At 38.6% G+C, this 14,737-nt stretch overlaps 1 protein-coding gene across 1 annotated transcript in view; it reads left to right on the forward strand.

The window, feature by feature from the left end:
* PLCB4 (phospholipase C beta 4) overlaps positions 1–14,737 on the forward strand; it is a 273,741-nt gene that overhangs the window by 193,372 nt on the left and 65,632 nt on the right. Inside the window, exons 17-21 of the mRNA XM_032607078.1 lie at positions 1,534–1,629; positions 9,436–9,536; positions 11,664–11,699; positions 13,752–13,893; positions 14,531–14,615. Of these exons, the coding sequence (XP_032462969.1) occupies positions 1,534–1,629; positions 9,436–9,536; positions 11,664–11,699; positions 13,752–13,893; positions 14,531–14,615 (460 nt within the window). The remainder of the gene's footprint in view (positions 1–1,533; positions 1,630–9,435; positions 9,537–11,663; positions 11,700–13,751; positions 13,894–14,530; positions 14,616–14,737) is intronic.

Raw genomic sequence — 14,737 nt, forward strand, 5'->3', positions numbered from 1 at the left:
GGGGTGGGGGGAGATGATTTTATCTAGACATTGCCCCCACTGTGTTTTCCCAGAACATTTTCTTTGAAAATATTTTCTTCCAACAAATCTCTTAGTTCAGTGAATGAATAGCATCAAATATCGGTATGATTGCATTGTGGCTTTCCCCTTGGTTATTCTAAATTTAAAATTTTTAACTATTTTAGCTCCAGTTTATTTTTATTGCAAAAGCAATAATGCTATAGAAAAATGAAAACAGCAAAGAAAAATATAATAAAATAGCACTAAATTATATATTTTACACACATATACATGTATTAGAGACACATGTACACACGTACACTTTTAACATATACATGCATTTTTAACAAAACTGGGATCATGTTAAATATACTGATTTTTAGTCATTTTTAATTCAACCAATGAAGTATACTCATATCCAGTAGGATATAAATTTACGTACTAATTTTAATTCTTATGTATAAAATTTTTTTTGATTCTAGTGTATGAAACACTATACAGAATTTATTATGTGGCACATAGTGTAATTTAAACAGATCCAAGTTGATGGATTTTCACTGCTATGAGAACAACAATGGTAAACATGTTTGGCTGTTCATTTTGTACATTCATGCAGCCTTCTCCTTGGTACAATTAGAGTTGGTTGGCCAAAGCATGTACACATTTTATATCATATGTATCTTGTTATACTGACTTTCAGAAAAGTTGTACCAGTTTATACCCTCACTATAATATATGAAGAGTGCCTGTTTCCCAGCGATATTCTTTTTTTTTTTGGCTGCATTGGGTCTTCGGTGTTGCACTCGGGCTTTCTCTAGTTGCGGCGAGCAGGGGCTATTCTTCATTGCAGTGCGTGGGCTTCTCATTGCGGTGGCTTCTCTTGTCAAGGAGCACAGGCTCTAGGTGTGTGGGCTTCAGTAGTTGCAGCACGCGGGCTCAGTAGTTGTGGCGCATGGGCCTAGCTGCTCCACGGCATGTGGGATCTTCCCGGACCAGGGCTCAAACCTGTGTCCCCTGCATTGGCAGGCAGATTCTTAACGGTGGTGCCACCAGAGAAGCCCCCCAACAATGTTCTTAATGCTGGCTGTTAGACATCTTTTATATGTGTTCACAACTAATAATCGAAAAATATTTTTTCTTGAAGCTTTTTCAGTCTCTATTCTGTCACTTCACCATAACAGTCCATAAACCTTGCTCTGTGCCAGATGCTCCAAATTCTGGGCTTTTGTTATCAAGCTTTAAATCCTTCACAGGGACTGAGCTGTGACTTCTCAACCTGGTGACCAGGATATGGGGCATTTCCCTCATGTTCCAATAGTGGCTCAGTGTGTATAGATAATAGGGTTGTTGTACTTGCCTTAAGCACTCAAGGCCACCAGGATTGGGGAGACAGTGGCCGTGACTGAGCCTCAGGAGCCTCGACAATAGGTTTCCCTTCCCTTTTCATTTCCTTCTCCATGTTGATCTTCAAACCTATTTTATAAGTGATCCAACACCTGTCTCCATCTCCTTCTTGTTTATTTTTAATAACAGAACAGCTTGAAGCTTTGAAAAGTATGATGGAAGCAGGAGAATCCGCTGCCCCAGTGAGCATCTTAGAGGATGATAATGAAGAGGAAATAGAAAGTGGTGAGTTGGATGTTTTAAATTTACACATCACAAAAAAATACTTTTTAAAATAAGAAAAACATGAATTTGTCTCAGTGGGCCCTTTTATATAACACAACATTCTAATTCCTAATAGTCAGGTACATGTACCAACCTTAATCTTTTGTTATTTTGGGGTATTTTTCCAAATAGTATGGCTTAGAATTTACCTGCACACTAGATTTTAGTAGCTTAGTCATCTCCTTTCCTGTTGTGCATTCAGCTATTCAGCAGAAACTCACAGCCAGAGAATCCTTGAAGCACTTGCTGTAGAAGGCCGGGCTTGGAATAAAAAGAACATTTCTGCAGTTCTTTCCCATAAACAAAACCTGAACATCAGTGCTGTTACTGATGACAGCAGTAAGGCGAGTTAAAAGGGAAGGAACCTGGATAGAGACCCTCAGTAAATGCTTGGTTTGTGTGCACTTATAGTGAACTAGAAACTCAAAGCCAGAATTAAACTTTCAAGTTCAAATTCCTTCAAATAACCAGCTCACCAGAATTGCCTATATCTGTATTTACAGGTAGATATTTTTTGCAAAGGCAGCCTTGCTCAAAATATTTTAATATTTGTTATTAGCTTCTATTTTTACTTTGGCCATATAGCCACTACCATAATCTTTGGTTTTACATGGGTCATTTGAAAGGTTTGGAATGTTTTTAGAAAACTATTTGTTCATTATGTATCATGAGAATTGATTAACAAAATGACGTGAGAGTTGATTAACAGAATAGTTTGGACATGCATTGAGTGTCTATTGGTTAGTGCCTTGAATTTAGATAGTGCCTTGGGGCTAAGTAATTTAGAAACATTTGTAGAAACTCTGTTTTTCATATAAACATCTGAAATAGAAGAGTAGATTTTAGGAAAGTTTGACATTATAGGTAAAAACCTAAAAGCTGTGAGAATCAACGAATCGTATTCACAACCCCTTAATAAAGACTCCTGACTATGGAAGAGACTTTATGAATGATTTATGTTGCCTGAGAACATGACTTACTTCCATATGTTTTATACGTCAGGGAGGGTCTGGGAGGCCAGAGATACCTGGCAGTATTTAATCAATGCCTGTTGTGGTTATCTATTACTGTGTAACAAACCACCCCAAAACACTTTATTATTATCCCTCCTAGTTCTGTGGGTCACCTGGGCTCAGGTCGAGGGCTCTCCCTTTGGTTTCTCATGCGGTTGCCGGCAGATGACATCGGGGGCTAGAGTCATCTGAAGGTTCCACTGGGCCGGGTGTCTCGAGATGGCTCACTCGTGGCTGACGGTTGATGCTGGCTGGCTTTTGGGAGCTCAGCTGACACAAGCACCCCCATGTGGCCTCCCCAAGTGGCTTGGGCTTTTCACAGCATGGTGGCCAAGATCCTTGACAGAGCGTCCTGAGAGCCAGTGCTCCAACAGGCAGAAAACAGAAACTGCTAAACTGTTTAAGAGCTGTGCTTGGAACTGGCACATCATCACTTCCTCTATATTTTATTCATCCAAGCAGTCTTAGTTAGGGCCCACCCACATTCCAAGGGGTGGGTGAGAGGCAAGATCACGTTGTAGAAGAATCAGTGGGAAGCTGATATTACTGCAGCTGTCTTTGGAAAGTACAGTCTGCCACATTGCTTGTTATATTATTTCACAGTTTTCGCAAATAATAAACCCAAACAAGATTTAAGAATAAAATCTTGAAAGGAATATACTGAGTTGGCCAAGAAGTTCGTTCAGGTTTTTCCATCACATCCTATGGAAATTTGGCCAACCCAGTATTTCAAAAGATCAATAAAACACTTCTAAAATTTGAAAGTCTGAGTATTATATAAAAACTGTCCCTTAACTTAGGTTAAGTTTCATAGATGATAATCATACACATGTAAGGTGTTACTAGATACTCTAATCCAGTAAAACAAACTGAAGAATAATGGAATACATTAAGAAAAATCATAATAATAATAACTATGATTTTTGTACCAACTGTAGATTAGGTACTTTACATCAATTCCTCATCTAATCTTTATGCAGCCAAAGAAATAAGTATTATTATACTAATTTTTCAGATGAGGAAACTGAAGCTTAGAGTGGTAACATATGTTACATGCAATCCCACAGCTGGTGAGCAATGCTACTAAGATTCAATCCCAGAATTGCCTTGACTCCAGGGTCAAGACCTTCTGTACCTTACAATATTGTCCTTCTAATGTATAGGAATATAAAGCGAACATAAATATGCAAAATCATTGGTAAAATATTTTTCTTTATAAAAAGGAAAAAATATATAAATGATGCGAGTCACAAATGTGAAGTTTCCTGAACACACACACATTAATCTAAAATGAGGGGTCAGCAGGATTCCACTTACTGTCCTTAAGGGTACTTTCCCAACTTTTATGCAAATGCTAATTATTCCTATAGACAAAATAAATTTGCCTCTAGTGATTCCCATGTTATTCCAAAATGTTTGAGATAAAATTTTGATTGTTCTAACAGAAATATATGGGTTCATATGCACCTGAATTTCTCTCTAAGGCTATAGAGGTTTCTGCTATACCAGTTACATATGTGAGTCTCACGTTTCCTCAGTCATACTTGACTTCAGCTCTGGTCAGCCAGTTGGCTGTAATTACCCTGCTATCACAGTATGATCCTACTATACCTGAATGACTAGAGTCTCTCATTTAAATACTTCAACACAGCAGGCAAGAGGAAACCAAGCATAGTTCAAGAGGGCAGTCCTGCCTGGAGGCTGTAGAAAATAGAAAAGGCTCTCAGTCAGTGGAAGTGTGTGCCCAGTCATTAGGCTGGATGTAGATTCAGACAAACAGTGGAGAATAGCAACATTGTGTGTGGTTGTGGGTGTGTCTATGCATACATACACACTCAGGAGATGCTAACCTTTAGTCATACAACCCTTTTAAAACAGTTACTAAGTCTCTCCCCCTTCTATGGGGTATACCCCTGGAAATTCAAGTAGTTTATATCTGGCTAAGCAGGTTAGACTAGATATAAAATTGAAATTCAGTAGTGATGGTGGGAGGTTTCAAAATCTTGGTTACAGACTGTAGGTCATGAAAACCCAGTGTCACATTAACAGCGTTGGGCTAGAAGCCTGAGAAATCTAGGTTCATATTCTAACTCTGTGACCTCAGACAATTCAAATCATATTTGTGAATCTATTTCCTTTAAATGAAGACACTGGACTAGATTCTTTTAAGACCTCTTTCAGCTTCTCAAGTCCTTTTTTCTTGCCCAAGGCCTATATGACCTACTTAAAAAAAGAATCATCTGCCTCCAGAATACCCCCTCATCAGAATATCAGTTCCGGAAGAGGAGGGTGTCTGACTCGTTTCCCTTCCCTTTATCCCTTCCCTGGAATAGCACTGTGCAAAAAGCAATCTAAAATTCTGAATTTAAGACACCGTCAGTTGAAAGGCACTACTATTTTATTGACTAAGAAAGAAAACTGCTTCCAGTGAATCGTAAAATGACATCGATTAAAGGATACATTGCCATATTAGATATATTACAATGCGGGGAAAAAATGCACCTTAGAATCGGTGAAAGTTTTTCATTTACTCCTGTTCTTGAATTCTCCTTTCCACCTTTGAAACACACTTAAAACAAAAAATGTCTAATTCTTATGGGTCTGTTCACCTCCCTCAGAAATATTTTCTTTTTTTTTTTTTTTTAATAGTCAAGGTCCCTCATGCCCAGTATAGTGACAGTGTGGATTTGTGTCGGCCTTGTCCTGTGGCCTGTGGGTGTCTCCTGATTCTGGCTAGATTTTAGGCAAATTCCTGGGAGCCCCTGCAGGATGGGCATCATGGGAATACAGATCTCACACCAGCATGTGCCTAATTTTCCTACAGCCTTGGGTGGATACCAGGGTTCTTATAATTTCCTGGACTGGTGGGCCGGGTGATGGCATCTGTGCCTCCCTATATAGCTAGGCCAGGCTCCTGGGTCACCAGCTTGACTTAGCACCCACTTCCTGCTCCCTTCCCACCATGAGCCCAATGAATGATTTCAGAGTCTTTTAAACCGCAGCCAGATTTGGCAAATGCTTTAGGAGAGCAGAAAGTCCTTCCAAGCTCTATCTTTTTTTTTTTTTTTTTTTTTTTTTTAAACATCTTTATTGGGGTATAATTGCTTTACAATGGTGTGTTAGTTTCTGATTTACAACAAAGTGAATCAGCTATACATATACATATGTTCCCATATGTCTTCCCTCTTGCGTCTCCCTCCCTCCCACTCTCCCCATCCCACCCTTCCAGGCTGTCACAAAGCACCGAGCTAATATCCCTGTGCCTTGTGGCTGCTTCCCCCCAGCTATCTACCTTACTACGTTTGTTAGTGTGTATATGTCCATGACTCTCTCTCGCCCTGTCAAAACTCACCCTTCCCCCTCCCCATATCCTTAAGTCCGTTCTCCAGTAGGTCTGCGTCTTTATTCCTATCTTACCCCTAGGTTCTTCATGACATTTTTTTCCCTTAAATTCCATATATATGTGTTAGCATACGGTATTTGTCTTTTTCTTTCTGACTTACTTCACTCTGTATGACAGATTCTAGGTCTATCCATCTCATTACAAATAGCTCAATTTCATTTCTTTTTAAGGCTGAGTAATATTCCATTGTGTATATGTGCCACATCTTCTTTATCCATTCATCCGATGATGGGCGCTTAGGTTGTTTCCATGTCCTGGCTATTGTAAATAGAGCTGCAATGAACATTTTGGTACATGACTCTCTTTGAATTTTGGTTTTCTCAGGGTATATGCCAAGTAGTGGGATTGCTGGGTCATATGGTAATTCTATTTGTAGTTTTTTAAGGAACCTCCATACTGTTCTCCACAGTGGCTGAACCAATTCACATTCCCACCACAAGCTCTATCTTTTTTATATCACACCACTCCCGGCCACAAGTTATTATGCCCATAAAATTCAAGTGGACACTCTTATTCAACATAGTTTTGGAAGTTTTAGCCACAGCAATCAGAGAAGAAAAGGAAATAAAAGGAATCCAAATTGGAAAAGAAGAAGTAAAGCTGTCACTGTTTGCAGATGACATGATACTATACATAGAGAATCCTAAAGATGCTACCAGAAAACTACTAGAGCTAATCAATGAATTTGGTAAAGTAGCAGGATACAAAATTAATGCACAGAAATCTCTGGCATTCCTATATACTAATGATGAAAAATCTGAAAGTGAAATCAAGAAAACACTCCCATTTACCATTGCAACAAAAAGAATAAAATATCTAGGAATAAACCTACCTAAGGATACGAAAGACCTGTATGCAGAAAATTATAAGACACTGATGAAAGAAATTAAAGATGATACAAATAGATGGAGAGATATACCATGTTCTTGGATGGGAAGAATCAACATTGTGAAAATGACTCTACTACCCAAAGCAATCTACAGATTCAATGCAATCCCTATCAAACTACCACTGGCATTTTTCACAGAACTAGAACAAAAAATTTTGCAATTTGTATGGAAACACAAAAGACCCCGAATAGCCAAAGCAATCTTTAGAACGAAAAAAGGAGCTGGAGGAATAAGGCTCCCTGACTTCAGACTATATTACAAAGCAACAGTAATCAAGACAGTATGGTACTGGCACAAAAACAGAAAGATAGATCAGTGGAACAGGATAGAAAGCCCAGAGATAAACCCACGCACATATGGACACCTTATCTTTGATAAAGGAGGCAGGAATGTACAGTGGAGAAAGGACAGCCTCTTCAATAAATGGTGCTGGGAAAACTGGACAGGTACATGTAAAAGTATGAGATTAGATCACTCCCTAACACCATACACAAAAATAAGCTCAAAATGGATTAAAGACCTAAATGTAAGGCCAGAAACTATCAAACTCTTAGAAGAAAACATAGGAAGAACACTCTATGACATAAATCACAGCAAGATCCTTTCTGACCCACCTCCTAGAGTAATGGAAATAAAAACAAAAATAAACAAATGGGACCTAATGAAACTTCAAAGCTTTTGCACAGCAAAGGAAACCATAACCAAGACCAAAAGACAACCCTCAGAATGGGAGAAAACATTTGCAAATGAAGCAACTGACAAAGGATTAATCTCCAAAATTTACAAGCAGCTCATGCAGCTCAATAACAAAAATACAAACAACCCCATCCAAAAATGGGCAGAAGACCTAAATAGACATTTCTCCAAAGAAGATATACAGAATGCCAACAAACACATGAAAGAATGCTCAACATCATTAATCATTAGAGAAATGCAAATCAAAACTACAATGAGATATCATCTCACACCAGTCAGAATGGCCATCATCAAAAAATCAAGAAACAATAAATGCTGGAGAGGGTGTGGAGAAAAGGGGACACTCTTGCACTGCTGGTGGGAATGTGAATTGGTTCAGCCACTGTGGAGAACAGTATGGAGGTTCCTTAAAAAACTACAAATAGAATTACCATATGACCCAGCAATCCCACTACTTGGCATATACCCTGAGAAAACCAAAATTCAAAGAGAGTCATGTACCAAAATGTTCATTGCAGCTCTATTTACAATAGCCAGGACATGGAAACAACCTAAGCGCCCATCATCGGATGAATGGATAAAGAAGATGTGGCACATATACACAATGGAATATTACTCAGCCTTAAAAAGAAATGAAATTGAGCTATTTGTAATGAGATGGATAGACCTAGAATCTGTCATACAGAGTGAAGTAAGTCAGAAAGAAAAAGACAAATACCGTATGCTAACACATATATATGGAATTTAAGGGAAAAAAATGTCATGAAGAACCTAGGGGTAAGATAGGAATAAAGACGCAGACCTACTGGAGAACAGACTTAAGGATATGGGGAGGGGGAAGGGTGAGTTTTGACAGGGCGAGAGAGAGTCATGGACATATACACACTAACAAACGTAGTAAGGTAGATAGCTGGGGGGAAGCAGCCGCAAGGCACAGGGATATTAGCTCGGTGCTTTGTGACAGCCTGGAAGGGTGGGAAGGGGAGAGTGGGAGGGAGGGAGACGCAAGAGGGAAGACATATGGGAACATATGTATATGTATAGCTGATTCACTTTGTTGTGAATCAGAAACTAACACACCATTGTAAAGCAATTATACCCCAATAAAGATGTTTAAAAAAAAAAAAAAAAAAAAAAAAAAAAAAATTCAAGTGGACATTTTTGACTCTTTTTCAGAATTATAAAATGTACTTTCCTTCTCTTGTATCTTTTTTTTTTTCCTCTGGGTGTCATAGAGGATCAAAATACCCTGTTATGAGTCACAGTTCTTCCTGAGGTGTTTGAGGCTTTAATTTTTAAGGTTAGTATACTGGAAAGGAAGTAATCATTCACTTAAGAAAAATTTGTTAAGCACCAATCATGTAAAAACCATGCTAACAATGATTTACTGTGTAACACAAGAACAATATCTGATATCTCGTAATAACCTATAATGGAAAATAATCAGAAAAAAAAAATATATATATATATATGAAACGAATCATTTTGCTATACACCTGAAACTAACACAATGTAAATCAGCTATACTCAATTTAAAAAGTCATGCTAGATGCAGGAGAAGTAACAAGATATGTTCCTTGACCTTGAGTAGGTAAGAATTTAGTGAGAGTTTTATCTGAAAAAAAATTGCTTATTTAAATGTTCCCATTTTCGTTTAGCTTCCTTCCTCTCTAGAACTGCTTATATTTTACCCAAGATTATGGAGGAGGCCTGACCCCTTGGTGGTAAGTTGGCTTCATGGATTTTCCTTTTGTCTTTCACACAGCTGAGCAAGAGGAAGAAGCTCACCCTGAATATAAATATGGAAATGAACTTTCTGCAGACGACTTGGGTCACAAGGAAGCTATTGCCAATAGTGTTAAGAAGGTCAGAGTCTTGGTTCCCTTTCCTTTCGTGACTTGCAAGAGGTAGCAGCTGTAAGTTATAGCATTTCAGAAATGTGAGAGCCACAGGAGAATAAGTAGGCTGTAATTCCCCTTCTCAGTTGGGTGGCCACAATCAACACCCGAACCCGAGGCATGCACAATACTAAGTTAGAAAGGACATTTAAGTGACTCATTAGTCATGCCCAGTGCTGACCCCTACCTCTTCGGCCCATGTCCTTCAGATGTTTTCATTCATTGCATTATTATAGGTGATCAGGGAGAAAACAGCAGCACCCCAGCAGCAAAGGTTAACCTATTCAAATCATCAGGAAAATGACCCCGATCACCCCAGCAAGCCCTCATTAGAAAACCAGTCCTACTCGTTGATATCTCATCTCCCTCTTAATGTAGAATAAGCCTAAAAATATTTCCATCCATCCAACCATTCAGCCAAAAAAATAGTAACTGTGTACCCACTATGTGCCAGGCACTTTCTAGGCCATAACAACCCAGAAGGGTCAAAACACACTTGGCTTCTGCCCTCATGGAGCTGGTAGGCTGATGGGAGTTTATTGGAAGGGCGTGGGAAACAGACAACAAACAAGTAAACCGTCATTTATATGATTACAATTTGTGATAGGTGCTATTACAAAACTAAGAGTGAGTGCTCAGATGGAAAAAAAGAGGCGGAGAGAATAAAACAAGGAAATGAGAACCCAAAGGATAAAGAGGAACTGGCCATGCACAGGAATAGAGGTGTTGCTTTGCCCAGAGAGGGACCACAGCAGTAGCAACAACAAAGGCAGGGTGAACAGAGTGGGTTGAGTGAGAGGTCGAGTGAAACAAGATGAGATTAGACAGGCAGGTGGGAACTGGAGGATGAAGGATGTGACGGGGGGCATGGTGAGAAACTCAAATGTTAATTTAAGTGAAATGTGAAGCTACTGAAAAAGTTTAAAGAAACGGGGCAGTGTAGCCTCACATAATTACCTTTGTGTGGGGGGTAGTGATGTGTGTGTGTGTGTGTGTGTGTGTGTGTGTGTGTGTGCGCACGCACTGAGAACATTTGAGATCTGCTCTCTTAGCACCTTTTGAGTATACAATACAGTCTTCCTAACTGTAGTCACCATGCTGTACGTGAGCGCCCCGGAACGTATTCCTTTTATAACTGGAAGTTTGTACCCTTTGATCAACATCTCATTTCCCCCACCTGCTATCCCCTGGCAAAGTGGTTGATTTTTTTAATACTACTGAGTGATTGAGTAAGAAGATGCAAGAGTCATTGGCCTAGAAGTCATTGGCGACCTTGAAAAAAGGAGTCTCAGTGCGGAGGTTGGGACCCCTGTAGCAGATAGATGTGAGTGAGGAGACACTACACTTTTGGGCAGTTTTGCTATAAAGGGGAGCTGGTGGCTAAAGGGAACCCGAGGAGTCCAGGGAGTATTATTTTTAGGATGAATGAATCTGGAGTGATAAATGAATTCCTGGACGTGCGTGGGATTATGGTGATGTGAGGGTGTGGTCTTTGATGGGAGCAGCGATACTTGATCATTAAGACAGAGGATGAAGATGCGGGTAGGTGTATGCCTTGGGTGCTAAGAAAATGGAAGCAAATTTGTCTGCCGAACAAAGCCAAGGGAATACTGCCATTACCCCTACCTTCTCCAATACAGAGAGTTGCAGCTACTTTCAGACTAATAGATGCCTACTAAGACTCAGTGCTTACCTTTATGCTGCCTTTATCAACACAAGACATGAGTGTTGAATAGCTGAAGAGTGACCCTTTACATACCAGAGGAGGTGGCCACATCGATTATTTCCCAAGCCCCATCACTAAATCATGTACTAAATTACCATAAGGAAGCATCAAAATAGGCAAAGACTATCAACAAAGAAGGGAGATAAGCATTAAGATGAGCTTTTATGATGTGAAAGAGAGCTATGCCATGATATCTTCTCAGTTCTCACTTTATCTATGCCTTTATGTTACCAGTAATTTCCCATCTTAACAAATAAATAGAATAACAAGTGTACATGAATTTATTTAAATATCTACATATGTATGGCTAGTAAATTTGGAATTTTGCCCTTTGGAGAGGTAAATTATTTTTATCTTTCTCTAATTTAGGCTTCAGATGACCTTGAACATGAAAACAACAAAAAGGTAACAAAATAATTTCATTGTACATTTTGTTTTCATTATAAGACACAGTACGTGGGCCTCTAATATTGAGCATTTTGTACTAAGTGTTGTTACTCTATCTTCCCCCACCCACTGCCCCATGAAATATCAGAATGTTTATAGGTATTATAGGTATAATATTTACATGCTCAATGCATCTACATATGAGTCTTCAAAAGAAAGAATTAATCACAGTGATGAAATGATTATATCCTGATAAAATCACAAAACAGAGCACAGGCAAATAAGATGATTTTCCTAAAAATAAGTGTTTAGTGCAATTAGGCAATTTCGTAGTTGGAATTTGAGATTTCATTCCTAGAATAAGAGTACATAATCATCAACACACTGAATTTTAAAATAAAAATGACCTATAGGTCAACAAATTCATATCATAGTAAAATGGGAAGGGGATCTTGTTCTGACTATATTGACATTCTGAAAAATTGTCAGTTCACATTGTACACATTCTAGGAGTTTTATCTAACATTATTCGGTGTTGATTTTATTGTAAGGAAAGTAAAGTTACATTTTTAGTTTCTTTTATCCTCTTCACGGCTCATGATATCAAAGTGGTCTTTTTTAGTAAATGTATGTGGTTTATTATAGTAGTGAGATGCAAAAATTTACCTTGTCATTTGATTCCCACACTTCAGAGCTTCAGAAAATACTGTCTTGTTGTGTATGGGGTCTTATCTTATTTGGAGTAAAACCCTATCTTCTTACTGTCTAAATATTGTTTGAAATAATTCTGGTTAAGTCTGATCCCGGTCTTCGCCCAAGATATTTGTGAAATTCTCTCCTACTAGAAATTCGTAAGGTATTGGGGTCAACAAAGGACAGGTTGACCTGTGATCACTGATATTTATTAGCTAAGTAGCTGTGACCAAGTTATTTTAATCTTTAAGGACTCAGTCTTCTCATGTGGTCAATGGGTCAGACTCTAATCCTTGCTACACATGATGACTGACAGTAACGAGGTTGTCATGCACGGACTCAGGCCAGTACCTAGCTTATGGTACGGTGTTACTTATCATTAAACACACAAGAAAGGAGTTAGACATGCCTCTGCCCTTATTTGGGGAGTCAGGACATATGAAAAATTTATTTTTAAAAAATCCCAAGTTACATTCTTTGATTATTTATCTCAGACTTTTACTGGTGCAATCAGTTTGATGATCTAGAATGTTAAGTTATCAGATAAACAAATGGCCTATTTTTTTAACCAATGAATTGATTCATGTGAGTCAGCAGTTCATTCCTCAGTATCAATCTCAACTAAATGTAGATCGCTTTTGAAGGCGTTATTTTTGTTGTTGTTTTTGTTGCTTTTGTTCTGATTTACTACGAAACGAACTACAATAAGTTGTTTCTTTTGCCTCTATGCAAAACAATGCAGTAATAAGTCCTGTATAGTGGGTTCTCACATTAGTTTAAGAATAAGCATTTTTTTTTAATATCGTAAACCATTTATGTATGTGGCTTGGTTTCCGAAGCAGTGTTAAACAAAGTGTGGTTCCCCAGACCACCCATATCATTAGCACTTGGGAACTAGTTAGAAATGCCAATTATTGGGCCTCACCCCAGACTCACTTTATCAGAAACTCTGAGAGTGGGTCCCCGGAATCTGTGATTTAACAAGCCTAGATTTACACTAAAATTGAAGGACTGCCGTTTTTGATGTTATGCTACAATTTGTGAAATCATGAATGATAATACCTGCTATACATATTTCATAGCATTGCTCTGAACTTCAGTATAGTTTCCAGAACAAAGTCCTTTGAAAATCTAAAAAATGTCCCCCAAATGTAAGGTAAACTTCATATTTTACTATTATCTCCATTTGCATTATTTGGAGCTACAGTGGACATTCACTTTTAAAGTTATCCTTTAGTTAGGATAACTGAGAAGAAAGAAGTCTTTATCTTTCGATCTGTGTGTGTGCAAATTATCGCTAGTGAGGCAGTCTGAAGCGTAAATCTGAGAGTCCTGCTGAAGTCACTGACGTGCATGTTCCCTTTGTTGTGCTCGTAGGGCCTGGTAACTATAGAAGATGAGCAGGCATGGATGGCATCTTATAAATATGTAGGCGCCACCACTAATATCCATCCATATTTGTCCACAATGATCAACTATGCACAGCCCGTAAAGTTTCAAGGTTTCCATGTGGCTGAAGGTAACACCGAAGGTTAAACGCTATTGCCTTTTTTGTTTGCATTTCTTACATTATGCTGTGAGCTGTGATCTGACTTGCTGCCATTTTCTTTTCTGGGCACGTGGACTGTTCCATCTCACCTTATTTTCATTGCATAGACCACGTAGTGACATGTCCTTGGCATGTGGGGGCCTTGTGTTGTCGTTCCCGACATCGTCCACAAGGTGGCTCTGACAGACTATGGATTTGGTAGCAATCCAAGAGGTTAGCCTCTTGCATTAGATATACTTTATTATAAGGCTGCTTTCTGTCGAAAGCTGGTCTCCAAAAACGTATCAAGTATTTTCAGACTTTTCATAATTATTTCTGGACTGGAGAAGCTATCATCCTCATTGGAAATACATATTTCAGGGGTGGCTATGAATGGCAATTGGTATACACATAATTGATTTAATGACTCCAAACTTAATTCATCACACTTTTCTTAAGTCAGCCATCTCCAGCCACAGGATGTTAATGAAATTAGGAGCTACTGATATAGTAAGGAGACATCTGCCTCCAAGGCCTCATGATTCAGGGTGTAATTATATTTGTCGCTTGTCTTTCTGTGAGGGTTTGATGGCAGGGTTTCTAAGTGCATCTTTGCTTTCCTTTACAGAACGCAATATTCATTATAACATGTCTTCTTTTAATGAGTCAGTTGGTCTAGGCTACTTGAAGACACATGCGATTGAATTTGTGAAGTATCCTTATGTATTAAGTGGAATAAGTGGTTGGTGAACTTTGGGTTTGGCAGGAATCTCTAAAATAGAAAAATGGCTAATATATTATTGTGGTTGTAGAACTAATAAAATAATGTATGTGA

This window comes from Phocoena sinus, chromosome 15 (assembly GCF_008692025.1).
Source record: "Phocoena sinus isolate mPhoSin1 chromosome 15, mPhoSin1.pri, whole genome shotgun sequence".
Lineage (NCBI taxonomy): Eukaryota > Metazoa > Chordata > Mammalia > Artiodactyla > Phocoenidae > Phocoena > Phocoena sinus.